General features: G+C 40.8%; 1 protein-coding gene across 3 annotated transcripts; it reads right to left on the bottom strand.

Moving 5' to 3' along the window:
* Nucleotides 1-3,726: 3,726 nt before the first annotated feature.
* LOC117065542 (G2/mitotic-specific cyclin-B3-like) lies at nt 3,727-26,350 on the bottom strand. Of its 3 annotated transcripts, XM_033180431.1 has the most exons (7): nt 25,767-26,350; nt 23,257-23,330; nt 22,980-23,097; nt 22,597-22,729; nt 19,153-19,260; nt 12,975-13,105; nt 3,727-6,644 (listed from the first exon to the last, which is right to left on the bottom strand). In XM_033180431.1, the coding sequence occupies exons 4-7, from the start codon at nt 22,690-22,692 to the stop codon at nt 5,693-5,695; spliced, it is 1,287 nt and encodes a 428-aa protein (XP_033036322.1). In that variant the 5' UTR covers nt 22,693-22,729; nt 22,980-23,097; nt 23,257-23,330; nt 25,767-26,350; the 3' UTR covers nt 3,727-5,692. The 3 variants fall into 3 exon arrangements, with proteins under 3 accessions (XP_033036322.1, XP_033036323.1, XP_033036321.1); XM_033180432.1 differs by lacking the exon at nt 22,980-23,097 and having other exon boundaries at nt 12,975-13,081; XM_033180430.1 differs by lacking the exon at nt 22,980-23,097 and having other exon boundaries at nt 25,767-26,349.
* Between the last annotated feature and the right edge of the window lie 1,130 nt (nt 26,351-27,480).

Below are 27,480 nucleotides of genomic sequence, written 5' to 3'. Positions count from 1 at the left end.
GGTATTGCACAACTTCATGTTGCACCAGTGGCATAGTTCCTGGTGTGGTGCAATATTGCCTCCGGGCAGGTAACACAATCAAATTGGTGTTAAACAATTACTCTGATTGCTGTAGGGAGAAGAACTGTAGAGGTTAAGAGTGGAACCAGGGAGATCATTTAACCAGCTAATGCAGACTCCAATCAAGTAGCCCAACATAGTATTTGTGGTGATAGGGAAAAGTGGACAGACTGTTTTTTTTCTGTTTTCATGGTAGACAGTAGAAGTCTGGGTAGATTTCTGAATCTGAGAATAGCCTGTCTTAAATGGTGCTTGAGAAAAATTAATCGTCCATCCAGAAATGTGCTAGAGCTGATATACAGCAGCTTGTATTGGTTCAGTACAGATGATGGGTCCACCTTTCCCCAACTCCTCATTCAGTGACATAAAGTTGATAGCTTGAAATCTGCCTTGGTGGGAATATTTATACCATGGAGATTGGTAAACACTACCAACAGAGCTTCTTTCCCCAGAGAGCTGACTGTGAAACATTTACCAGCACACCAGTGCTTCCAGCACTTTTTGCGATCTCAACACTAGAACACTATTTAAAGAATCACTGCTTGGGAGGCCAAGACGGGCGGATCACGAGGTCAGGAGATCGAGACCATCCTGGCTAACACGGTGAAACCCCGTCTCTACTAAAATATACAAAAAATTAGCCGGGCGAGATGGCGGGCGCCTGTAGTCCCAGCTACTCGGGAGGCTGAGGCGAGAGAATGGCGTAAACCGGGAGGCGGAGCTTGCAGTGAGCTGAGATCCGGCCACTGCACTCCAGCCTGGGCGACAGAGCGAGACTCCGTCTCAAAAAAAAAAAAAAAAAAAAAAGAATCACTGCATATAATATATGATGTCAAAGAACATTCATATGGTCCTTATGAAACCTTAAGAAAGGAATGGTTATGAGAGACACTAGGAAGAAAATATCTGTAAAACTTGGTGGTGCTTTGTAAATGGTGGTCATGGGAAGAGAGGAGCAGATCGTATTTTCTTCCCTGGAATAGGAATCATTTCAAAGCACATCTCTTTGATGAAGATTATAGAGAGAACATTTCACAATTTGGTTCCCTGTCCTCTGTATTTTAAATGTTCCTGCTTCTGCTGTCAAGGATTTCAAGTGCTTTTAAAAAATTTTATGTCGTGGTAGCTCTGAGTTCTGAATTCTATCACTATTTACTGGTGCAGTTAAATGAATAGAATAATAATGGAATACCAGACTCTCAGTCACTGTCTTGCAAAAATGGAAGCTCTGCAGAGAGCTGGAGAAGAGCATGCTTTAAAACTGAAAAATGTCTTCCACTTTGTAAATTTGTAGAATCAAGGCAGTGGTGTTGAAGACCAACCTGAGCCTTCCATATATACGTGGAAGGTTCACATAAAGGTTTCTAAAGGGTACCAGGAAAGGAAGTGGAGGGAGACAATAAGGGCATGCTCCAAATATTATTTTTCCCATGAAAATTAGTGTTCTGCAGAATTTAAAGCTTGTGTCACAACATGATGTAAACACCTTTCTCATCAATATTGTGACAAGTATTTCCCTAGATCCCGGAGATATGAAAATGAATAATGTAGTGTTTCCTCGGATCTCAGTGAATAAAAAAGTGAAAAAGACTACTTCATTTGGCACACAGTAATTGAGAGAGACAAAATCATGAACAGATTAGAGTACAATGTGGCCAGTGCAGAAATTTAGTATTTAGAAGATACCATGGAAGTCCAAGGAAGGGCATGTGACTCAGCCTTGGGTGAGCAGGGACAGCTTCCTGGGGGAAGCGATATTTAAGTTGAATCTTAAAGAGTAGGGGTAAACCAGATACAGTGTGTGTATGGAGTAGAAGGAATTCCAGGCAGAGGGAAGAGCATGAGAAAAGACACAGAAATGAGGAACAACAGAGTGATCTGGCCTTGGCTGAAGGGCAGATGGGGATAAGGAGAGGAGGGTGGAGGCCTTCAAGTTTTCAGTGGAGTACCAAGGAGTAGGGCAATGTGAGTGAACCATGCTGGGTGCAGACAAAAAGGGGGTAGACTGTCTGTTGAGTATTAGAAAACAATAATAAAACTGACTATATTGCCGACGATTCTAAACAATGATAACACACTCCTCTCTATCAAGATGGCTACCCGCTGGGTGCACCACTGCATGTTTTTCCTGAAGGTCTGGGGCAAGAAAGTGATGCAGTCGGACTCCTGAGCTGTGCAGATCTGGAGATGCCAGCCCCAATAATATCTAAGTGAGAGAAGCTTTCTTCGCATCCCCACTCCCGATCCTAGACAGATAGAGAGTGCCTCTACTAAACATCCTCAAAGCACTGAACATTTTTCCTTAATAACCGAGCAGTTTGTAATTATACCCACCACTGAAAAGAAAGAATGCAAGAGAAAAATACAGATTTTCAGAAGATATATAGAGTTTGGGACAAGTTGAGTTTTATTAGCTTGTGGGAGATCAAAGACAGATATACAGCAATGGGACATGGATTTTGGACTAAAGCTGTAGGTTCAAGAGTCATTAGTATAGAAGTGGTGGTTCAATCCTTGTGAGTGGATGAGATAACCTGGGAAAAACTGAGAAAGATAGTGGGCCAAAAATGGAATGCTAGAAGCTGAATATTTCATGGACAGATGATGGAACAAATATCCAAAAAAAAAAAAAAATAGACAATGAAGAAATGCTCAGAGGCCTAAGAAGAATCTGGACAACACAAAGTTGTGGCAAGATTTTCCAAGACCAAAGGAAGAGAAAGAACTGGAGATAATGCAGAAATCTAAAATATCAGTAAGTGTCTATGAGAAAGAAGTCAAACCCATGGCATGTGTGCTTGGAAGGTAGTTGGTGAGAAAATGGGGAGGCAATGGCAGAAACCCTGGAAAAATCTGGGAATGACAGAATGCCATCTGGGATTCTCTAGAGGGACAAAACTAATAGGAAATATGTCTATGTGAAAGGGAGTTTATTAAGAAGAATTGACTCACACAGTCACAGGTAAAGTCCCATGACAGGCCATCTGCAAGTTGAGGAGCAAGGAAGTCAGTAGTGGATCAGTCTGAGTCCCCAAACCTCAAAAGTAGGGAAGCCGACAATGCAGCCTTCAGTCTGTGGCCAAAGGCTCGAGAGCCCCTTGGCAAACCACTATTGTAAGTCCAAGAGCCAAAGAACTTGGAGTCTGATGTTCGAGGGCAGGAAGCATCCAGTACTGGAGAAAGATGAAAGCTGGAAAACTTAGCAAGTCGGCTTCTCCCACCACCTTCTGCCTGCTTTATTCTAGCCAAGTTGGCAGATGATTGGATGGTGCCCACCCACATTGAGGGTAGGTCTGCCCACTGGGAGGATTTCCCTTTGCCTCTGTCCTTCAGGGATGTCCTAGAAAGGGGCTGTAGTGCTGCAGCTGTCCACTTTTGGGTGGTGCCTGCATATCGTGCAGAACCATCTGTAAACCAGGCCCTTGTCTTCTCTTCCTGTGTAGACTGATCATAGGGAATTCCCCATGAGGCCATCGCTGCAGGCTTGGGGAGAGAAGGCAGGGTGGCAGGAGTGGAGACCATGGGCATTTGAGCCATTTCCTTATGTAACTTACTTGTGCCTTCTAAGCAGCTCAGGTTGCATGGTGACTTGATGACCCATAATCAAACCTTCAGTTTCTACCAAAGCCCAGTAACAAGCCAAGAGCTGTCTCTCAGAAAGAGAGTAGTTATCTGCAGAAGATGGCAGGGCCCTGCTCCAAAATCCTAGAGGCTTCTGCTGTGATTCACCTATGGGGGCTGGCTGAAGGCTTTGAACAGCATCCCATCTGCCACTGACACCTCAAGCACCATTGGATCTGCTGGGTCATATGGCCCAAGTGGCACAGCAGCTTGCACAACAGCCTGGACCTGTTGCAGAGCATTCTCCTGTTCTGGACCCCACTCAAAACTGACAATCTTTTGAGTCATTTGATAAATGGGCTGGAGTAACACACCCAAATAAAGAATGTGTTGCCTCCAAAATCCAAATAGGTCCACTAGGTGTTGTGCCTCTTTCTTGGTTGTAGGAGGGGCCAAATAAGGTAATTTATCCTTCACCTTAGAAGGAATATCTCAATAAGCCCCACACCACTGGACCCCTGGAAATTTCGCTGATGTAGAAGATCTCTGAATTTTAACTGAATTTATTTCCCATCTCCTGGCACGCAAATGTCTCACCAATAAGTCCACTGTGCTTGCTGCTTTTCACTCACTGGGTCCAATCCGCATAATGTCATCAGTAAAATAGACCAGTGTGATATCTTGTGGAAGAGAAAAGTGATCACGATCTCTGTGAACAAAATTACAACACCAAACTGGAGACTTGATATACCCCTGAGGCAGGACAGAGAAGGTATACTGCTGACCTTGCAAGCTGAAGGCAAATTGCTTCTGGTGGGCCTTATGGACAGGAATGGAGAAAAAGGCATTTGTTGAATCCATGGTTGTATACCAGGTACAATGATATGTGTTAATTTGCTCAAGCAATGAAACCACATCTGATACAGCAGCTGCAATTGGAGTCCCCACTTGGTTAAGCCTACAGTAATCCACTCTCGTTCTCCAAGATCCATCTGTCTTTTGCACAGGCCAAATAGGAAAGTTGAACAGGGATGTGGTGGGAATCACCACCCCTGCATCTTTCAAGTCCTTGATGGTGGCACTAATCTCTGCAGTCCCTCTGGGGATGTGATACTGTTTTTTGATTTACTATTTTTCTAGGTAGAGGCAGATCCATTTGGCCTTTTCCACTGTGATAGGCCTCACCCTACCAGTCAGGGAGCCAATGTAGGGATTCTGGGAGCTGCTAAGTATGTCTATGCCAATTGTGCATTCTGGCACTGGGAAAATGACCACGGATGAGTCTGGGGACCCCCTGGGCCCACCGTAAGTCACACCAGAGCTATAACTTCATTAATTACCTTATCTCCATAAGCCCCTGCTTTAACTGGAGGACCATAATGATGTTTTGGGTCCTCTGAAATCAATGTCAGCTCAGAGCCAGTGTCCAGTAGTCCCTGAAAGTTCTGATCATTCCCTTTTCCCCAGTGCACAGCTATCCTGGTAAAAGGCCAGAGGTCTCCTTAGGGAAGGATGGGAGATTAACTCCATAAATTGTTGGTAGTATAGTGAGGTTCTTCCTCAAGGAAAACCAGCCTCTCTTTCATTCAAGGGTTTGTGGGTCTGTAAACTGGTTCAAGTCTGGAAATTGATTGACGGGCCATGATTCTCTATTTTTATAATTCAAATTAGTCTTTTGTCCATTCAGCCTGAAAGTTTTCTGCTCATATAAATTAAGTAAGCATGTAGTAGGTTTCCTATCAATTTCACTTCTAGGAACACTGTGATTAATTAGCCAAAGCCAGAACTCAACATGAATCAGACTATTCTGATTGCTGCTTTGCCTCTGCTGTCCATTATAGTAACTATATCCACCTTGCCTTTGATGGTTGAGTGCCTCAACGTGGCCTCTGCCACCCTGGGATCCAATTATTTCCATTGCATTTAACATTTCTAAGTGAGTGACTGTGGTTCTATCTAAATTTTAGAATCAGTTTATATCTTAAAAATATTTCTAGGAGTTTGATTGGAATTGAGATATATTTTGTGCAGAAAAGAGTTAAAATAATAGGCCTGATACTGCTGTCCTGCCTCAGGGGTATATCAATGGCTCTGTAATGAGCGACTTCTCTCCAGAGGTGATCGCCTGCAATATTAATGGCTTCAGGCAGGACCTCTTCGTCTCAGTCATGCGCTGCTCCTTTAATATTAATGGCATCATGATTGCCTCCTCAGTGCTAGGCTTCTTCTTAAAGGCTAATGGCTCCTTAACAAGGGAATCCTCTTTAAAGTTGGTCTTCTGCAAGGTCAATGATTTCTTCAAGATGGATATCTCATGCTCAGTGGTGTGCTTCTCTTGAAATACAGATAGCTCTTGGAAAAGGGTCGCCTTCTCAGTGGTAGGCTTCTTCTTAAAGGACAATGGCTTCTTAATGGAGGACATCGCTCCGGAGATGGTTGTCTGCAATACTGGTGGCTTCTTAAAGTGGCACATCTTCCCATAAATGGTACATTTCTTCTTTAAAGATGATAGCTTATGGATTGGGATTGACTCCTCAGTTTTAGACTTCTTCTTAAAACTCATTGACTCCATAAGGAAGAAATCCTCTTCAGTATTGACATCCTGCAAAGCCAACAACTCTTCCTGGCAGGACTGCTTCCCCTGACTTGCACACATCTTCTTCTTTAAGGATAATGTCTTCTTGGTGATGGCTGCCTCCTCAGTTTTATGTGTCTTCTTAAAAGTCATTGGCTCTATAACAAACTCATCATCACTGCCACTCTCCTCCTGCAGGGGCTGTGGCTTTTCCAATAGGGACAACTCCCCATGATTTGAGCACTTCTTTAAAGATAATGACTTATTGATAAGGGTTTTATCCTCAGTAGTGGGTTCCTCTTTTAAAACTAATGGCTTTCTGAAGAGAGATGCCTCCTCAGTGTTGGGTGTTTTGGAGGTGTTGGATATGTCTGGAATGAGTGGTTTCTCCATAATGTTTGGTACCACGGTAGTAGAGGCTACTACTGGTGTGACTTCCAGCTTATGCCTGTGAAGGAAACAATGTCTGGGTAAGAAAAATGTAGTTCCTAGAATCCTCACCTACCATTTCCTTTTGTTGCTATATTTACTAAAGGTATGAAAGGGGAAGAGGTTTCAACCCCATAAGACAGATTAGAGGGACAAAATCAATAGGTACCGTGGTGAATCAACTTAAGTAGTACACTGTATAGTTTCTATGGCCTAGATCCCTACACTTTTCTGTAATTTTTCCATTGAAATTCATGTTACGCTTTCTTATATATGCTTCATTACCTTACATACAAAGGCTTTTATTATAATACTTATCACATTGTATGAGTTACCTGTTCATACATCAGTCTCCTTCACTAGCTGCATTTGTCTTTGTCTATCAACCCAACGCATCTGGTAAACTTCAGGTTGAAATTAACATTGTTTGAAGGCTAATGAGAGAGGTGGGCTGATAATTAACATTGGTAGTATCTAACTACATTCCCCTCACTCTGGGCTATTAAGGAGATGCTTTCCCAATGGAGGTAATAAGAAGCTCAAAATAGAAACTTGTCACATGTGTCAGATGCAAAGCTTTGTTTTGAATAGGATTGTATATTCAATTAGAGTGATGAATCTAGTGAAACCAAATCACAGGAAGACTAAAGATCAGAATAAGAAGAGAGAGAATTTCAGGCAGATATAATCACCAGTCTCAGCAGGAGTAAATATCTTCAAAAGACCAGATATGATATGACTTAGTTCAATATGAAATATGCAGAATGGACATATCCATAGAGGTATATCCATATCCATAGCAGAAAGTAGACTAGTGGTTTCCTGAAGTTGGGACAGTGGTAGGAGTAAAAAGGGGGATTGGGAAGGGAAAGGAACTCCTAATAGGTATGGATTTAGTGGACGGGGGGTGTTGAAAAAGTTCTAAAATTAGATAGTGGTGATAGTTGTACAAATCTAAGAACAGAATGAAAACCAACTGATTTGTTAAGGAAAAAAAGTGCTTCAGAAGGTTCTGTTTCACCAGATAGAGTCCAGGTCCCTCCTGATAACTTTTAGAGAAGATCTTTAGATAGTCTAGCTATGGTAAGAACATGTATTCTGGAGCTAGACTGCCTGGATCCAAATCCTGGCTCCTCCACTTACTGACTGGGTGACCTTGGGCAAGTTAACTCTCTGTGCTTCAGTTTTTTCCACCTATAAAATGGGGATCATACTGTCTCCTTCGTAGGCTTATTGTGAAGATTCAACAAATTAATATGCTCAAAAACACTTAAAGGAACGTTATAAACAACTGAATGTCAATAAATTAGATCACTGAGATGAATGGACAAATTCCTAGGAAGACACAAACTACCAAAACTGACTCAAGAAGAAAACAGAAAATCTGAATAGACCTATAACAAGATATCAAATCAATAATCAAAAACTACTCACAAAGTAAAGTCCAGGCCCAAATGGCTTCAATTCTATCCAAGCATTTAAACAATTAATACCAGTTCTTCATGAACTCTTCCAAGAAATACAAAAAGTGGGAAGTTTCTAACTCATTCTATGAGGTCGGTATTACTCTGATACCAAAAACAGACAAACACCACTAGAAAACTACAGACCGATACCTCTTATGAATATAAATACAAAAATCCTCAGCCAAATACTGCAAACCAAATCCAGCAACATATAAAAGGATTATACACCACAACCAAGTGGGATTTATCCCAGGAATGCAAGATTAATTTAACACCCAAAACTCAATTTGTATACTACATCATATTAATGGAATAGAAAACAAAAACTACATGATCATCTCAAAAGATCCAGGAAAATCATTTGACAAAATCTAACCCTCTTTCATGATAAAAAGCACTTAACAAACAAGGAATAGAAGGGAGGTTCCTCAACCTGATAAAGGGCATCTACAAAAAACCCAAAGCTAACATCGTACTTGATGGTGAAAGACTGATACTTTCCCGCTAAGATCAGGGAGAAAACAAGAATGTCCAACTCTTGATACTTCTATTCAACATTGTACTAGAGGTTGTAGCCAGGGAAAGTAGGCAAGAAAACTAAATAAAAGGCATCCAGTTTGGAAAAGTAAAACTATCTGTATTCACAGATGACATGATCTTATATAGAGAAAATCCTAAGGAATACACACAGAAACTATTAGAATGAACATCTTCATCAAGATTCCAGGACATAAAATCAATATACAAAAACCAAATGTGTTTCTATATACTTGCAATGAATAATCTGAAAATGAAATTAAGTAAACAATTCCATTTACAATAATGTCAAGAAGAAAATGCTTAGAAATAAATTTAACAAAATAAACATAAAACCTATACTCTGGAAACTGTAAAAACCATTGAAAAAACTAAATATCTAAATAGATAGATATCCATATTCACGAATTAGAAAACTTAATATTGTTAAGATGTCAGGCTGGGCACAGTAGCTCATGCCTGTAATCCCAGCACTTTGGGAAGTTGAGGTGGGCAGATCACTTCAGGTCAGGAGTTTGAGACCATCCTGCCCAACATAGTGAAACCTGTCTCTACAAAAATACAAAAAAAAAAAAAAAAAAGCCAGGTGTGGTGGCCGCACACCTGTAATCCCAGCTACTTGGGCAGGCTGAGGCATGAGAATCGCGCGAACCTGGGAGGTGGAGGTTACAGTGAGCCAAGATTGCACCACTGCACTCCAGCCCGGGCAGCAGAGCAAGACTCTGTCTCAAAAATAAATAAATAAATAAATAAATAAATAAATAAGAAAAAAAAAATATCAATACTTCCCAAGTTGATCCACAGATCCAAGGCAATTTGTGCAAGAATCCCAGCTAGCTTGTTTGTAGAAATTGACAAGCTGATTCTAAAATTTATATAGAATTGCAATGAGCCCAAAATAGTCAAAACAATCTTGAAAAACAAGAACAAAGTTTGGAGGAGTCACACTTCCCAATTTCTTTTTTTTTTTTTTGAGACGGAGTCTCGCTCTGTCACCCAGGCTGGAGTGCAGTGGTGCAGTCTTGGCTCACTGCAAGCTCTGACTCCCGGGTTCACTCCATTCTCCTGCCTCAGCCTCCCGAGTAGCTGGGACTACAGGCGCCCGCCACCATGCCCGGCTAATTTTTTTGTATTTTTTAGTAGAGACGGGGTTTCACCGTGTTAGCCAGGATAGTCTCGATCTGACCTCGTGATCCGCCCTCCTCGGCCTCCCAAAATACACTTCCCAATTTCAAAACACAACATGAAGCTGCAATAATCAAGACAATATGGTACTGGCATAATGATAGTTAATGAGAGGCATATAGATTGATGAAATAAAATTAAGAGTCCATATATAAACACATTTATGGTCAATTGATTTCCCACAAGGGAGCCAAGACAATTAAGAAAGGTTAGTTTTCTCAACAAATAGTGCTGGAAAAACTGGATATCCACACTCAAAACAATGAAGTTAAGGCTCCTAATACACACCACCAACAAAAATTAACTGAAAATAGATCAAAACCCTAAGTTAAGAGCTAAAACTTTAAAACTCTTAGAAGTAAACAGGTATAAATTTTCTTAACCTGGGATTTGGCAGTGGTTTCTTAGGTATGACATCAAAATCATAAACAAAAGAAAAAATAAATTAGACTTCTTCAGAATTAAAAATTTGTGTACTTCAAAGGACATCATCAACAAAGTGAAAAAGATAACGCAAAAAATGGATGAAAATATTTGCAACACATATCTGATCAGGGACTTGTATCTAAAATATATAAAGAACTCTTACAACTCAACAATACAAACACCAATAACTATTTACAATTATTATATGTCAATTAAAAATAAAATTTAAAAAATTAAGAAATAAAAGCATAAAAACTGGGCAAAGGATCCAAACAGACATTCCTCCAAAGAAGTATCAAATAGCCAATAAGCACATAAAAGATGCTCAACATCATTAGTCAGAGAAATGCAAACCTAAAAACCACAATGAGATACCACTTCACACCCACCACGATGGCCATATACATATTTAAAAAAAAAAAAAAAAAAAAAACACTGCCAGCTGGGCATGGTGGCTCACTCCTGTAATCCCAGCACTCTGGGAGGCCGAGGCAGGTGGATCACCTCAGATCAGGAGTTTGAGACCAGCCTGGCCAACATGGTGAAACCCCATCTCTACTAAAAATACAAATATTAGCCAGGTGTGGTGGTGGGTGCCTGTAATCCCAGCTACTTGGGAGGCTGAGGTACGAGAATTGCTTGAACCTGGTAGGCAGAGTTTGCAGTGAGCTGAGATCATGCCATTGCACTCCAGCCTGGGTGACACGAGTGAGACTCTGTCTCAAGGAAAAACAAAAACAAAACACTGCCACCATTGCACAGCGGTTATACCATTTTACATTTCCTTGAGTAAATACACTACTGGAGGAAATGTAAAATGGGGTAGCCACTATGGAATACAGCTTGGCAGTTCCTCAATGCATGGAACACAGAATTACCATATGACCCAGCAACCATACTCCTAAGTATATACATAAAAGAATTGAAAACAAGTGTTGAAACAAAAAGGTATACACAAATGTTCATAGCAGCACTATTTACAATAATCAAAAGGTAGAACCAATACAAATATCTATCAACTGATGGATGGGTAAACCAAATGTGTTGTATATATGCAATGAAATATTACTTGGCAATAAAAAGAAATGAAGTACTAATAACCTGCTATGACATGGATAACCTCAAAAGCATGCTAAGTGAAAGAAGCTAGACACAAAAGACCACACATTGTCTAATTCCATTTATATGAAACATCCAGAAAAGGGAAATCTATATAGAGACAGAAAGTAGATCAGCGGTTGCCCAAAGCTGGGCAGGTTGGGGGTATTGAGAGATGATAACCAAAGGTACAGGGTTTCTTTGGAGTTAATGAAAATGTCCAAAAATTGATTGTGATGGCTGTATAACTGTGAATATACTAAATACCATTGAATTGTATACTTTAAATGGGTGAACTGTATGGTATGCAAATTATATCTCAATAAAGCTGTTACTAAAAAAAAAAGACTTAATGATTATACTTGTGTGATTACAGTGAGCTCTCAATAAATGGCAGCTATTACTAGTTTTCCTACTATTATTAGAGTCCTTTCCACTGAACCCTGAGTGAAGAGAAGAATGTTTACGGCATTTGTGAGGATTACCCTGCTAAAGTCAGAATGATAAAAGAAACTCAAAATAATGCAGAGAATTAAGGTCAAAATATGCATGCAAACTCCAGAATTCCATTTTAGCAGGAAACCAAGTAAGGCTAAATGCTAATCTTCTTTCTGCTGGGTAATTAGCAAAATATCCTGTGGACTGTGCATGTTATTTTCTAGAGTTACTCAGTCTTTTTAGCTTACCCTTTGGTGTTCCCAGGAGTGATAATCCAAACATCTCACAACCAGTATGGCACTGCGCCAACCAATCACAGTGGAAGCTAGCATCAAACAACCAGTACAATAGTACTGGTATGTGTTGGCTAAATGGCAGCCCTACATGTTTCCAAGAGACACAGGATGTAGTTCTGTGCTGTATGCCAGGCCTTCTGGCTAGCAAATAACTGAAAAGATGTTGTGTTAACATCACTCCACCTTGACCTCATAAGATTTTCAGAGGGGAAAAAAGGCAGTATAATTGACTTTAGCCCGGTAATAGGCATCTATCTAATCTATTCAGATGTAGATTAGTCAGTCCCTGAAGAATAATTCTCACTGGAATGAGGAGGGGATATAGAAAGGTCTCATTCCACTATCTAAGTCATCTTTCAATAAAAGTCTTCCTAGAGGTAAATTCTTTTTTCAGTCCTAAATGGGAATGTGCATCTGTACTTGTAGAACCTGTGAACGGTACCTGTAACAGCTGAAAAACACATGTTTTTGCTCTAGGGAGATAGTAATTTATCTCCAGTAACAAGGTACAAACCTCCCCTAAAGCTTCTAATGGAATAAGCAGACTGGCAAGCTACCAGTCAGCTGCTGAGAATCCCTGAAAAGTTAAGTTGTCTCCACACTATAAAGCACAGACTAGCTCAAACAGGTACTGAATTACTAGAAGACAGGAAAAGATGAGCACAAGGTCTTTTGGCAAATTTTCCAATGACAACAGCTCTTTCATTATGCACACACATAATGAAAGAGGAAAGACAGAAGAGGCCTATAACTCTTCAGCAACCACAGCTGAGCCCACCTCAGCACCCAGGGTTAATGTGGTAGTCATCATTGTGGCTTGCTAAATATGTTCTCAATGGGGACAAAAGGATGTCACATACTCTACCATCTAAAATCATGCCATCTGAGTCCCCTCTCACTCACCATTTTAGATTCCGCTTATTCTTTTTGGCCAATCCAAGAGCACGTGTGCTCCTGTTTATCTTCTTAGAAACATCTTTTACAAACCCTTTATTGGCTTCTTTCTTGGGCTGGACAGGTTGACATTGAGAAGCCTGCAAAAAAAAAAAAAAAAAAAAAAAAAATGGGTGCGGGACAGGGGAAGGAGGAGGCAGGAAAATGAAGAAAACCACAAATTACCTAATAGGTGGCTCTCATAGGAAAGTCCTGATCCACATAAGTTGGTTGGGTGTTCCCAGGAGTGATAATCCAAACATCTCACAACCAGTATGGCACTGGGCCAATCAATCACAGTGGAAGCTAGCATCAAACAACCAGTGCAGCAGTACTGGTATGTGTTGGTTAACTAGCAGCCCTACGTGTTTCCAAGAGATACAGGATGTAGTTCTGTGCTCTATGCCAGGCCTACTAGCTGGCCCACAACTGAAAAGATGCTGTGTTAACATTATACTCCACTTTGACCTCGTAAGATTTTCATAGGGGAAAAAAGGCAGTATGATTGACTTTGCTGTCTGGGTGTGCCTCTTCAGGATATACCTCTAACACAATACTACCTGTGATATATCTATCCCATCTCACTAAGTGGCATTTATTTAACGCATGGCTTTGGGGAGTTCCACACAGACTCTAATCCTGACTAACACTTTTAACAGTAGGAAAGATCATGGGACTGTAATAATGTCAGTAAAAATACACTTAAAGTTATGTCTTTAAAATGAAACAAACAGGCTAGTCATGGTGGCTCTTGCCTGTAGCCCCAGCATTTTGAGAGGCCACGGTGGGAGGATCACTTGAGCCTGGTAGTTCAAGACCAACCTGGGCAACATAGGGAGACCCTGTCACCACAAAATAATAATTAAAAAAATATAGCTCGGTGTGGGGGCACATGCCTATGGTCCCAGCCACTTGTGGGGAATAAGGTAAGAAGACTGCTTGAGTCTGGGAGGTTGAAACTGCAGTGAGCTTCGATCATGCTACTGTACTCCAGATTGGGCAACAGAGCAAGACCTTGTCTCAAAAAAATTTTTTAAATTAAAAAATTAAATGACACAAATGAACCTAATTATATTTCAAATAAGTACCATAACTATGTTAAATGATTTTTCCTTTCTTTTTAGAAAGCAGAAGAAAAGATCAGAAATAACCAATCCAAGTCACTTATAAATAGTGTTTGACTGCCACCTTCAAAGTATACATCCTCAGTTAGGATAGCTCTGCAGGGGGGTGTAGATATTGCTAATAAATCTGGAACTCTTTTTAGTAGGTTTGTTTATTACAGTGGTTTGGATGAAGCCATTCTGAAACTCTTTTAGCTGTATTACAGTATTAAGTAAATGTGTTGATGTTTTTAGGAGCCAGGGTTCTCATTATAGAACATACAAATAAGGATTAGTGAACCCAAGAAAGAATTTTATGTCTTGAAATTGAAGCTGCATGAATTCATGATTTCCTAAATAGGTATATGTGTGTACAAATACTAAATGCCCACATCAAAAAGCTAGAAAGATCTCAAATAAACAACCTAACATCACGACTAAAAGAACTAGAGAACCAAGAGCAAACAAACCCCAAAGCTAGCAAAAGACAAGAAGTAATCAAAATTCAAGTGGAAGTGAAGGAAAGAGAGACACAAAAAACCCTTCAAAAAAATCAATGAATCCAGGAGCTGGCTTTTTGAAAAAAATTAATAAAACAGATAGACTGTTATCTAGACTAATGAGAAAAGAGAGAAGAATAAAATAGACAAAGTCAGAAATAAGGGAGATATCACCACTGACCCCACAGAAATACAACCAACCATCAGAGAATACTATAAACACCTCTATGCACATAAACTAGAAAATCTAGAAGAAAGGAATAAATTCCTGGACACATACACCCTAAGACTGAACCAGTTATACATATATATTTGTGTATATAAATATATACACAAATATAGACATATGTATAAGTACACATTTGTGTATATAAAAATACAGATATTTCCTATCTCTGTCTGCAGACTGGGCAGAAAAAGCAGACACCCTAATAGCACATCTAGCATCAAGATCTTGGTATCTAATATCACTCCCTACTAAAGGGAACCAGAACTCTGGAGAAATGATTGACTCCAGGGGTTGGACAAAGGAGGCATAAGATGAATTTGGGCCATCTTTTTAAGCTGGAAATAAAATGCTCAAAAAATTATGAGAGCATGTCACAAGGACACGGTAGTCAGATTGAAGGCACTCCTAACTGGCCAAAGATGGGGCAATTTGAACACCAAAATAAAGTACAATAATGAATAGTAAACCACTGGAAAAATATGAATTCATGAGTCCATACTGATAATAAACAGTGGAGAAGAGAAGGCTCATGCTTGTAGAGTATGTCCTACAGATTCCTTACTGCAAGAGAAAAAGATAAATGATAACGATACGGTACAAAAATCAGGCAACATCTTGACCAGGTGATCAAAATTAACATTATCAATGAAAGACAGACATCCTGTGCCTCCAGATATGATACTTTGAGAAGGATAGCAAGAACATCACCTACACAGTATCCTAGCCAAGAATGTATCAATCTAGTCACAAGCAAACATTAGACAAAAACAAAATGAGGATTTTTCTATTTTACAAAGTGGGGAGTTGGGTGGGACTGTATCCTCAAAAATGGCAACGTCATTAAAAAAAAAAAAAAAAAAGCTATGGAAATGTTCCAGATTAAGAGGCTAAAAAGACAAGTAAAAGACAAGTAAATACAATACATGATCCTAGCCTGGATCTTTACTGGAGGGGAAAACACGCTATAAAGGTTGTTATAAGGTCAGCTGACAAAACTGGAATATGGATGATTAATTACACAAAACTGCTATATCAATGCAAATTTAGAAAATTGATAAGTGTATTGTGGTTATATAAGACAATTTCCCTATTCTTAGGAAATACACACTGTACTTAGGGGTAAAGGGACCACGATATATACAAGCAAATGAGAAAGCACGTGGGACAAAATGTCAACAATAAGTACTCTAGTAAAGGGTATACTGGTGTTCTTTGTACAATTTTTATTTTTGCAACATTTCATAAATTTGAAGTTATTTCCAAATGAAATGTAGAAAAAAAGTATGTCTTTGTATCATCAGATCATAATAAACAACTACAGTCCAATAGGAAATTCTTTCTTAGGACCTCAAGTCATCTACCTCTGCTTTTCAAAGAGCTTGCCACAGTCGCCATTTCAACTTCACCTAAAGTTTTGCAAACTCCTTATATGTGTAATCAAGATTCAGAATGGGAAAAGAAGTGCGTTCATGGCAAGAAAGAGGTGGAGATCATAACTCCCAAGATGAAACTCTCTACTTGCCATACATGCAGGTACAAAGCACTGATATTTTCAAGTTTAAGCTCAAGGGGACCTTTACTTGTACTTCCCCATAATTCTTTCACCATAAAATAGGAAAATAGAAGTGAAGGTTGGGTGTGGTGGCTCACGCCTATAATCGCAGCACTTTGGGAGGTTGAGGCAGGAGGATTGCTTGAGCCCAGGAGTTCAAGACCAGCCTGGGCAATATGGCAAAATCCCATCTCTACAGAAAGAATACACAAATTAGCTGGGCATGGTGATGAGCACCTGTAGTCCCAGCTATTTAGGAGGCTAAGGCTGCATTGAGCCGTGTTCACGCCAGCTTGGACAACAGAGGAAGACTTGATCTCTAAAATAAAATTAAATTAAATTAAAATATAAAATAAAATAAAATAACATATATAAATAAACGAAAGTCCTACTTACACAAAACCATTTAGGCAAACATGGATATAGGCCCTATCTCCCTGTCTACTGGCTTAGCACCAACTCTTAAATATCACAAGTCCTTCCCATGCTAGAAATGATAAGGGAGAGGAAAAGAAAAATTCACAGCAGATTAACTAATTAAAACAGATTAACTATTTTTGGCAGGCCAGGATCTCACTGTGGTAAATGTTGAGAAGAACACAGGGATGAAGACATGGAGACCTAATAATACTGACTGTTAAGAAGCAAATTATCCTATAGGGAACCTCCAAAACCCAGAGCGAAAGGAGCCCTCAACTGTCAAATAGATGAGTTCGGATATCTGCAGTAATGCCCAACCTTAGGAATGGCTTAGGTACATTGTAATGATGGAACTGTCTCTGGAAGGCACCAAAGACCATTCAAGGTAACCAAGGTAAATCTTCAGAACTTGAGTGCAAAAGGGAAATGGGCCTTCTGAGCAGCTAGAGAGCTAGAGGCAGAAACTCTGCTAATGATGCCTTGCTCCCCTGCCCCCTAATCCCATGGAAATATGGCCAAACGGATGCTCAATTCAGTTGGAGAATCAGGAGGGTCCTAGATATCTGCATGGATTTCCTATTATTGATACAGTTCATGTATGTCTGTTCTTTCTGAATGGTAAGATAAACTCATGAAAAAAGGGACTCAGATGTCACAAGAAAGTTTCTCATATGCTGTGATACTTTACTGCTGTGATCTGAATATTTGGGTCCCTTTGAAATTCATTATGTTGAAACCTAATCTCCAATGTGATGCTATTAAGAGACAGGCCTTTTGAGAGGTGATTAAGTCTTGAGAGCACAGCCCTTGTGAATGGGATTAGTGCCCTTATAAAAGAGGCCCGAGGAAGCTTGTTTGCCTCTTCCACCATGTGAGGGCACAGGCAAAAGATGTCATCCATGAGGAATGGGCCGTCACCAGATAGCAAATCTGCCAGCACCTTGATCTTGGACTTTTCGGCCTCCAGAACTGTGAGCAATAACTTTTTGTTGTTTATAAGTTACCCAGTCTAAGGTGTTTTGTGATAATTGCCCATATGGACTAAGACACTTTCCTTGCATATTGTCACTGTACTCCCATCAGGGACTTGGAGGGACCAAGGGAAGTTACACTAAGATAGGCTGCATCTGCTCCTGATTTATGGCTACCTTATTTCAGCCAAATTCTGCATCCATGGTTAAATAAGTCAGGAGATGAATCTAACCTTACAAGTGTGTGTGTGTGGGAAGGGGCTCTTTCTACCAATTGATAGTAGGTCTGAAATTATGCAGAAAGCTATAACTTAAAAAAACTATGTTGTAATCTGTATAGGGAAGAGACTGTATTTGCAGAAAGGTGGTCATACAGAATCTAAAGGGCAGGGATCTAAAGGAAAGAACTTTGCCAATGCCTATCCAATTATGCCCAAGGGAGTAAAACACTGTTTAGTAGATATAAGTATTCTGGTAGCTACATAAGTACACTATATAATGCAGGGCAAGAATAGTTCACCAGGATTATCTATAGCCTAGATAACATAGACTTCAAAACCAACATTGGTGAAGTCCTCATCTATCAAGAAGAGATTATAGTATCTACCTCATAGGATTACATGAGGATTAAGTGAGCTGATACAGGATAACATGCTTAGCATAGTGCCTGACATATGGTAAGCACCCAGTAGGTATATCAGTTATTATTATTTTTTAAGACAAAGATTGCCTTTGGCTTGATTCTATATTCATTTAACAACATTCTATTAATTCTGATTTTTACTGGCACCTTAGTAACACCAGAAGGGAGGTTACTTGAAAGAATTCTAGCCAAAATTGAATTTCTAGATCCTTATAGTTAAAGACTGGATCATGGAACTGTGGTTCTCAACAGTTCTGTATATCTGGAGGCATTTTTGATTATCACTATGACTGGGCTGCTGGTGGAATTTAATGCCCGAGGACCAGGGATGCTAGTTGAGATCAGACCTGCACAACAGAAAAATTGTCCTGTGTGAATTGATAAACACTACACTAGACTACAATGATTCCACCAAAATACTTACCTCGAGGGCCTGGGCAGTCACCTCTGGACTTCATCTAAATGCAATTCCATATATCTCATAGTTATCTGCAATTTCATATCTGATAATCACTGTCTACTGCTTCCCGAGAACTCCACCAATTGCTCCAGATGGTATGTGCCAGGAGCAGAGACCCTGCAGTTTCTGAAACTGGGTCATTGATCCCAAATAAAATTTGCTGTCGACATTCCCGAGAGGGTCTGGTAAAGTGGAAAGGTCCCTCAAGAAAGAGGGTGTCTACTAAGCCTTATGCAAAACCATAGCAAAGGATTGGACTAGCATACTCACATTAGTGAGATCTTCAAAAGCTGATCTCTTTTTGAGTGCTCCCTGAAGTGAAGATGGAGACTCCTGAAGTGAAGATGGAGATATCTTTGTTTGGCAATTCTCCCCTGTCTAAAAAAGTACAAGAGGTAAATGAGTATATCCAATTGTGAATAGTCTCTTCAGGGACTCTTTAGGGCTCAGGGGAACTCCAGAATCTCAAAGTAACTGGGGATGCATATAATAACCCCCAATAAACTGTAACAAAAGGAAATTCTGGCACTCAGTGCTGTTTATTAAGTCCCTAAAGGTGGTAGACATTGATAATGGGTAAGTCTATGAGGAGGCAAGATGACCTTCAGTGTAACTCACAAAATGAGCAAAATGTAGCTCAGTAAAGCTCATTTTTCCTCTTACTTCTCTCATACTTATGGTTATCCTATCCAAGGTGGGCCACTACCACCCCTACCATTCCTAGTCATTCCTTTAATATAGATGCTTTCAGGTAGATCATGTTAATAATTTAACAAATATCTACGTGTCTCTTATGTTAAGTAGCTTTTAAAACAGCAGTCCCCAACCTTTTTGGCACCAGGGACCGGTTTCATGGAAGACAAATTTTCCACAGACACTGGGGTGGGCTGGTTTTGGGATGATTCAAGCACATTACATTTATGGTGCATATTTATTATTACATTGTAATATATAATGAAATAATTATACAACTCGCCATAATGTAGAATCAGTGGGAGCCCTGAGCTTGTTTTCCTGCAACTAGATAGTCCCATCTGGGGGGAATGGGAGACAGTGACAGATCATAAGGCACTAGATTCTCATAAGGAACACACAACCTTGATCCCTCGCATGCGCAGTTCACAATAGGGTTCATGCTTCTATGAGAATCTAATGCCACTGCTGATATGACAGGAGGTGGAGCTCAGGAAGTAATATGAGCGATGGGGAATGGCTAGAAATACAGATGAAGCTTTGCTCACTCACTGCTCACCTCCTGCTGTATGGTTGGGTTCCTAGCAGGCCACAGACTAGTACTGGTCCATGGCCCAGGGGTTGGGGACACATTTTAAAAGGCATTACCAGTAAGGATAATAGCACACCCATCTATATACTGCTCCAGGATCAGTTCTTTACTAACTGTTGACCTTGGACCAGTCACTTAATCTCTGAGCCTCAATTTTCTTATCGGTAAAACTGGATAACTTGCCTTACAGTCCTTGAAGATTAAATAAGACAATACATGTTTTTTAAAAGTTTGTATGAACTGTAAATGGGCAGAAATAGTATTTAAAATAATGAAGTCTGATATGATTGTAAACCTCAAAGGAAAATTTTATATTAAGAAAAAAAGTTTAGTAATCCAGATTAATCTCTGATTATTAGTATACATAAAGGAGGGGCTGGGGAAGGTAAGGGGGATGAATATTTTGAAGCAGAAGGGGCTTTCTTTCCACATATTCTGTATCTGTGCTTGCCTTAACCCATTCCCAAATGAGTAAGACCATCTCTATAGGGTTAGAGGTTAGGTCAAATCACACTATAGGAGTCTTCTACCCTCTAAGAGCTTTATGCGGTAAAAAATCTCCTAAGTCTCAGACTGCCCTTATGAAATTCTGAGAACAAACCTTCCCTACTTATATCAGAGAGTTGTTGTAATGTGAAGCAGGACACTGGGATCAGACCATTTGCTCTGTTCTCCAGCTGTACCATTAACAGTTAATACATGGCACAGTGAGTTATCAGAATTGGATTCATGACACAATAAACCAATCCAGCACAGAGAGCAATCTTAAAAGAGCTGAGGCTGGATGCGATGGCTCACACCTGTAATCCCAGCACTTTGGGAGGCTGAGGCAGGTGGAATATGAGGTCAAGAGATTGAGGCCATTCTGGCCAACATGGGGAAACCCCGTCTCTACTAAAAATACAAAAATCAGCTGGGCGTGGTGGCGCATGCCTGTAGTCCCAGCTACTTGGGAGGCTGAGGCAGGAGAATTGCTTGAACCCAGGAGGCAGAGGTTGCAGTGAGCTGAGACCGTGTCACTGCACTCCAGCCTAGTGACAGAGCAAGACTCCAACTCAAAAACAAAAACAAAAACAAAAAAATACGAGCTGAGGGCCAGGCACAGTGGCTCAGGCCTGTAATCCCAATCCTAGCACTTTGGGAGGCCAAGGAGGGTGGATCATGAGGTCAGGAGTTCAAGACCAGCCTGGCCAAGATGGTGAAACCCCATCTCTACTAAAAATACAAAAATAAGCCAGGCATGGTGGCAGGCACCTATAATCCCAGCTACTCAGGACACTGAGGCAGGGAATTGCTTAAACCCGGGAGGTGGCAGTTGCAGTGAGCCGAGATCGTGCCACTGCACTCCAGCCTGGGCGACTGAGTGAGACTCCATCTCAAAACAAAACAAAAAAAGCTGAGAAAAATTACTTCCATTTTCTAATTGATTAAGCCAAGACATAAGTAAGCTATTAGACTTTCATCTAGTTGATGATAAATAATCCTACTAGAAATTAGCCAAAAATGAAACATTATTTTCTCAGAAATTAGCTAAGAAATAAACTGTTATCCAACTCCTATTTAATATTACTGGTAGAAATAATTGACCCAAAATAAAATTACAGCTGAAACTGAACTCAATAAAACTTAGATTTGCAAAATGTACTCCAAGAAAGTTGGTTTTGGAAAAATAATTGCCACTAAAAGAAAGTTACAATGGCAGAACACTAATCTGAAAATTTGATGTCAGCAAAAATCAGATCAATATATCAAATCTTTCTTGAAAAATTTACATAGGAAAAAATTTGGCACCTCCATGAAAATCATTTTAGTAAAATAAACAAGATTAGAAAAAGTTTATCAGTGCTCAGAGAAAACGAATCAAGGAAATTAAATTCACCTAATGATGTTTTGCTCCAGGAAATACTCTCCTGATGCCAATTCATCAGTGCTAGTATAATTCTGATTAAAATATGTATGATGATGAACACAGAATATCCTAAGGTTAGAACAACATCAAACTATCAATAAAGTCAAAACAGCAGAGTCAAAATATACCCATTCTTCAAATTTAATAGCTATAAAAAGCATAATAATAAATGTGCTGATATAATCTTCACACTCTCCCCAGAATGTACCAGTCTTTCAGCAAGGTGCTTGGAGCTTCTCAGAGAAAGTAAGGATACAGACATGATCATTAATGAGGACTGAGTGTTGTTCAGTTTTGAGGGTTATGGAGGGTGGCCTTCATTCGAGCCCTGTATTTATGGGAAAGAAGAGTCCAAAGTTCTAATTTGCTGGCATTCTCCAACTACAAGGGCTGCCACCCCTCCCCATTTTATCAGGTTAAACCAGACATATTTGAAAAGACTCACAGGTGAGGATAGGTACTGAGCCAATACAGGAAGAGACTACCAAAGATATTGTCAGGGAAGACAGTTTGCTCTAACCTTTTCAGACTGGTCATGATGACTGGGCACAATTTTGCTGGACTGAGATTTCGTAGGCTCAGGTTTGGAGCTCTGGGGTGGTAGTGGCAGTAGCATCTCTTACAGATTCAGCTGTGTCTTGTCCAAGGCAGGGCTGCAATCAGAAAGAGGCTCTTTAACACCATTCACCAGAAACACCATTCACCAAAAACACCATAAATTCTCTGAAAATTCTTGAGAAAACCCAGTCTATCTATAGCATCCCTAGGAGAAAACAGACTTTGATGTTGGGCAGATCTGGATTACAATCTTGGTTTTATCACAATTAACCTCAGGCAAGTGACTGACTTAAAATCTCTGGACTTCAGTTACCTCAACTGTAAAATGGAGATAAGTATACCTACCTCTGCAGGGTGTTGTTCAAATGAAATGAGATACTTTATGTAAAAATCCGAGCACTGTGCCTACCATCCTCTGTGAACGCTGGGATGTTGTCTAGCCCCTAGTTTAGGTCTAGCAGCACTGGGAACAAATTACATAGGAGTTTTGCATTGAAAACAATGAAGAACATGACAGCTCATATAGTATGGAGGCAAGCTGGTAGAGCTAATGTTCTTTAAAAGGCATGGGGTCCTGACAAAGCAATTATGACCCTACAGAGAAAACAATAACTGCACACACATGTATTTGCGATAAGCCAGGCAGCATTCAAAGACGGCGTTCATCAGAAGAAACTGTAATCCAGTTCCAGACACCTGGAAGGAACAAAAAATTCAAAAGATGAGATTATAGCAAAATAAACTAACTTACTAAAAAATCACTTGACATAAGAACTTGATCTTGGATTTCCCAGTCTCCAGAACTGTGAGAACTAAATGCCACCTAGTCCATGGCACTTTATTATAGTAGCACAAACTAAGTGCTATAGAAACATAATGGAAAGTCAGTAATCTTGTTGGGGACAGGGGCTGGAGGAAGGCTTCACAAAGGAAGTAACGTGTGATCAGGACTTAAAATGACAAACAGGTTCCCAAGTTGACTGGGAGGTTTCCAGGCAAAGAAAGCCTGAGACCAGGCAAAGGCATGAACATATAGAGTTCAGGGATGTCCTAGCTGTCTGGAGTAGGGAGCATAAATAACATGTTGGGGAGGGGTTAGAATGAGGCTGAAAAGCTAGGCTGGGGCAGGTTGGTAAGAAAAGGAAACAGAAAATTCTGCAGCTTGAGGGGAAAGTTTAAGAAAGGGGAAAGGCTGACTTGGGTTTCGCTTTGGATGGAGAAGGATGAAACATTTTGTAGGTGAGGAAAAGCCGGTATAAGTATATGCATTCACATATATTACCTCAGTTGATTCTCACAACAAAACCATGAGGCTAAGCAAGGCAGGTACAATTCTATTTTACAGTCTCAGATGAATTAAGTAACTTACTACCCAGGACAAACTATTAAGGGGCATAGACTGCCCAGCTTTTTCCAGGGCAATTTCTTAAAATACCATGAAGTCTCTTTGATCACACTCAAAAACATTCCAAAACAGTGAAAGGCCATAGTGTGAGGAGGTAGAATGAGCACAGGTCTTGGAGTCTGAATAACTGGACTTCTAAGCCAAACAAGTTAGCATTTCTGAGCCTCAGTTTCCTCATTTTCAAAACAGCTATAACACCACTTACTTGCAGAGGACTTGTGTGGCTCAAATGCAAATTTACATGTACGAAACCTGACACATGGCAGGCATTTAATAAATGCTGTCTTACTCCCCTCTTCTATCAAATCCAAACCTATATTCCATCTCATTCCTCAAACCTCAGCCAAGCAGCAATAAAGTTAAATTGGGTGCACCCACCCTTAACTGCACTGTGTGAAAATCACTTACTCCACTACTATTATTTACACCTCATAATTTTTTTTTTTAATGGACAACCAAAGACTCACACTCTGAAACCTTTACCTTTTAAAAGGAAAAAGAAATATGGAGTCCACAGGCTAGAAAACTCTCAACTGATAACATACAGGTTAACTAAACCTCAAAGAAAATAAGGTTACTTAAATGATGGTCATATACCCCATTTATTATCCTGAACACTAATCATTTGCATTGAGGAAAAGACGCACTGACTTGGGTAAACTAATTTTCCCAGGGGGAAGGGGAGAAGGGACTGACATCATCAAAAAGATCCTCTCTGCAGAACACTCTCAACTTCTGCCACCTACAGAACCCTGAGCCTTGGACAAGAAAATTAGAATCCTTTCCCCTTTTCAGACTTTCCATGTCCCCTATATACACACTGGCAAGTGTTGCAGACTCCATTGGACCTCCCAGGGCTGGTGCTGAAACCAACACAGGGGCAGCAGGGCTAAGCTGATCAAAACAGTCTACGGGAAGTAGTATCAACTTCAATTTTTATATAAAGACAGGTTACAGACAGCAAGGCTCTGGGGAGAGAACACAGCACTGTGTCAATAAAGCAGCACTGGGCTGGGAAGGATGCCTAAGGTCTAGTTCTGGCCCTGCTCTTAGTTGTCTGGGTGACACTGAGGCAAGTGGCAAGTGGCAAAGAGGCAAGTCCCTTACCCTCTCTGGGCCCTAGTTTTCCCACCCAGTAAAACGAAGCAGTGGAACTAGAGCCTCCTCGCTATTCAATGTGGTCAATGGACAAGCAACATTAGCATCACCTGGAAATTTGTTAGCAATTTAAAACCTCAGGGCCCAAACTAGACCTATCAAATAAAAATCTGCAAATTAACAGTGTCCCCAGGTGATTTCTATGCACGTTAAGATTTAAGCGCTGCTGTTCTAGGGTCCCTTCTACCTCTGATCTTCTATGATTCTAAGTGGGCCGTAGCAGAGGGTGGTGAGAAAGCCAAAGCTGAAGGGGGTTGCAGGTGGGAACAGAAAAGAGCCAGTGAAGATAAAGGGTTAACAATAGAGTGAGGACACGTGTCCATCCTCCCTTCATGTCCTTCAACCTGTAGCTCAAAAGACATCCTGCAAGGAGCATTCTATGACTTAAATATGTCTGATTCCTCTACACTTGTAGATGAAATTAATCCTGCACACTTTCACTTGTGAAAAGACGTTTTGTAAAAGTACTCTGATTCAGGCATGTGTACTAATTTCTCCATCTAAAAGCTGGGACCCAGCCTTGTTTGCTTTGCCATCTCACTCCTTAACAAACACTCCCCCTGCCCAACCTTGTGCAGGGCTCACTCCACAGGCTGCTGATCGACAGGAGATTGAAAAGTTTCCTTGCAGGAACGCTGCGCATCCCAGCAACAGAATTCAGCAAGGGGCTGGAGTGACGCCCAAGGACCCACTGGAAGGCGACAGAGCCGGACACTGGAGCCAGCAGTACTTGCCCAAAGGCGCCTACCTCACACTGAGATTGAGGACAGACAGCAAAGACCATGGACGCACCCCTAGACCAGGAAAGGCCAGGGAAATGAACGGAGCTCCTTACTATAGCGACTCGAGTTCCTCTCAACCTGGCTCCTGCGCCCCTCCACCAGCCCCAGTTCGGATTTTGAAAACTACCGCCGTCATGAAGTGCAGTGGTGATTGGCCAGCAGAGGACCAATCAGCGTGCACAGCTGCGACACGCGAAAGCCTAACAGGAAGGGGTGGAGCTGGGTATTTAAAGAAAAAAAAAAAAAATCGAACTCTGTCTCTGGGGACCTCGCAGTAGGGTGTTGTTTCTAGTATAATTGGCTGGACCAGGCTGGGATGACACGCAGGGAGTATCAGGTTTCCTTAAAGAAGCGTTTTTGGCCAGGAGCGGTGGCCTACTCCTGTACTCCCAGCTCTTTGGGAGAGCGAGTTGGGGCGGATCGCTTGAGCACAGGAGTTGGAGATGAGCCTGGGCAACAAGGAAAAACCCCGTCTCTACGAAAGATACAAAAATTAGTAAGGGCGTAGTGGCGCGTGCCTATAGTCCCAGCCACTTGGAAGGCTGAGGTGGTAGGATCACTTGAGCCCGGGAGGCAGAGGTTGCAGTGAGCAATGATTGTGCCACTGCACTCCAGCCTGGGTGACAGACTAAGACCCTGTCTCAAAAAAATAAAATAGAATAGAATAGAATAGATAAAATAAAATAAATAAATAAAATAGGCCGTGCGCGGTGGCTCAAGCCTGTAATCCCAGCACTTTGGGAGGCCGAGACGGGCGGATCACGAGGTCAGGTGATCGAGACCATCCTGGTGAACACGGTGAAATCCCGTCTGTACTAAAAAAAATACAAAAAAAACTAGCCGGGCGAGGTGGCGGGCGCCTGTAGTCCCAGCTACTCGGGAGGCTGAGGCAGGAGAATGGCGTAAACCCGGGAGGCAGAGTTTGCAGTGAGCCGGGATCCTGCCACTGCACTCCAGCCTGGGCGACAGAGCGAGACTCCATCTCAAAAAAAAAATAAATAAAAATAAAATAAAATAAAAGACGTGTTTTCATTTAAATAATCTTGCCAGAGGATGGGAAGAGCAGAGCAGGTGTATAATGCAGGCACAGGCCTATTAAAACATTAATATTAATAACCACTTATAGAGTCAAGCCTTAACTCCTGCAGGCTTCACAAATAGCCTTGTGAAGGAAGCAAGGCAGAAGTTACTGCCCCTATTTTATGAATGAGCCCCCCAAGTGCAGAGAGCTAATAGTAGTTAATTCAGCACGTGCTACCTGCTATAAAATTTTTTATTGCTTTAAATCCTGTCCAACACCAGATACTCGTATTATTGCCACTTTACAGATGACAAAATTGTAGTTTGCTAATAGCACAATATCTCATTCATTTCATTCATACATTAGTTCAATTGTTTAACAAATATTTATTGATCACCTGCTTTGTGCCAGGAACTAGAATATATATATATTCTATATGTATGATCCCAGGCCCTCTTCTCTTTTTAATCTCCCTGGGTT

This window comes from Trachypithecus francoisi, unplaced genomic scaffold (genome assembly GCF_009764315.1).
Source record: "Trachypithecus francoisi isolate TF-2019V2 unplaced genomic scaffold, Tfra_2.0 Lachesis_group2, whole genome shotgun sequence".
In the NCBI taxonomy this organism is placed as follows: domain Eukaryota; kingdom Metazoa; phylum Chordata; class Mammalia; order Primates; family Cercopithecidae; genus Trachypithecus; species Trachypithecus francoisi.
The sequence above is the reverse complement of the archived record's forward strand: the minus strand, read 5'-3'. Positions and strand labels throughout refer to the sequence as shown.

Bases quoted from the DNA above. Each gene is read 5' to 3' on its own strand.
- LOC117065542 (XM_033180431.1), bottom strand. From the start codon at position 22,692: ATGCTACTGCCACTACCACCCCAGAGCTCCAAACCTGAGCCTACGAAA. The intron at 13,106-19,152 runs GTGAGTATGCTA...TTTTTTTTGCAG, and splicing joins CTTTTGAAGATCTCACTAAT to GCTTCTCAATGTCAACCTGT. The intron at 6,645-12,974 runs GTGAGTGAGAGG...TTTCCTTCACAG, and splicing joins AATAAGCGGAATCTAAAATG to GCATAAGCTGGAAGTCACAC.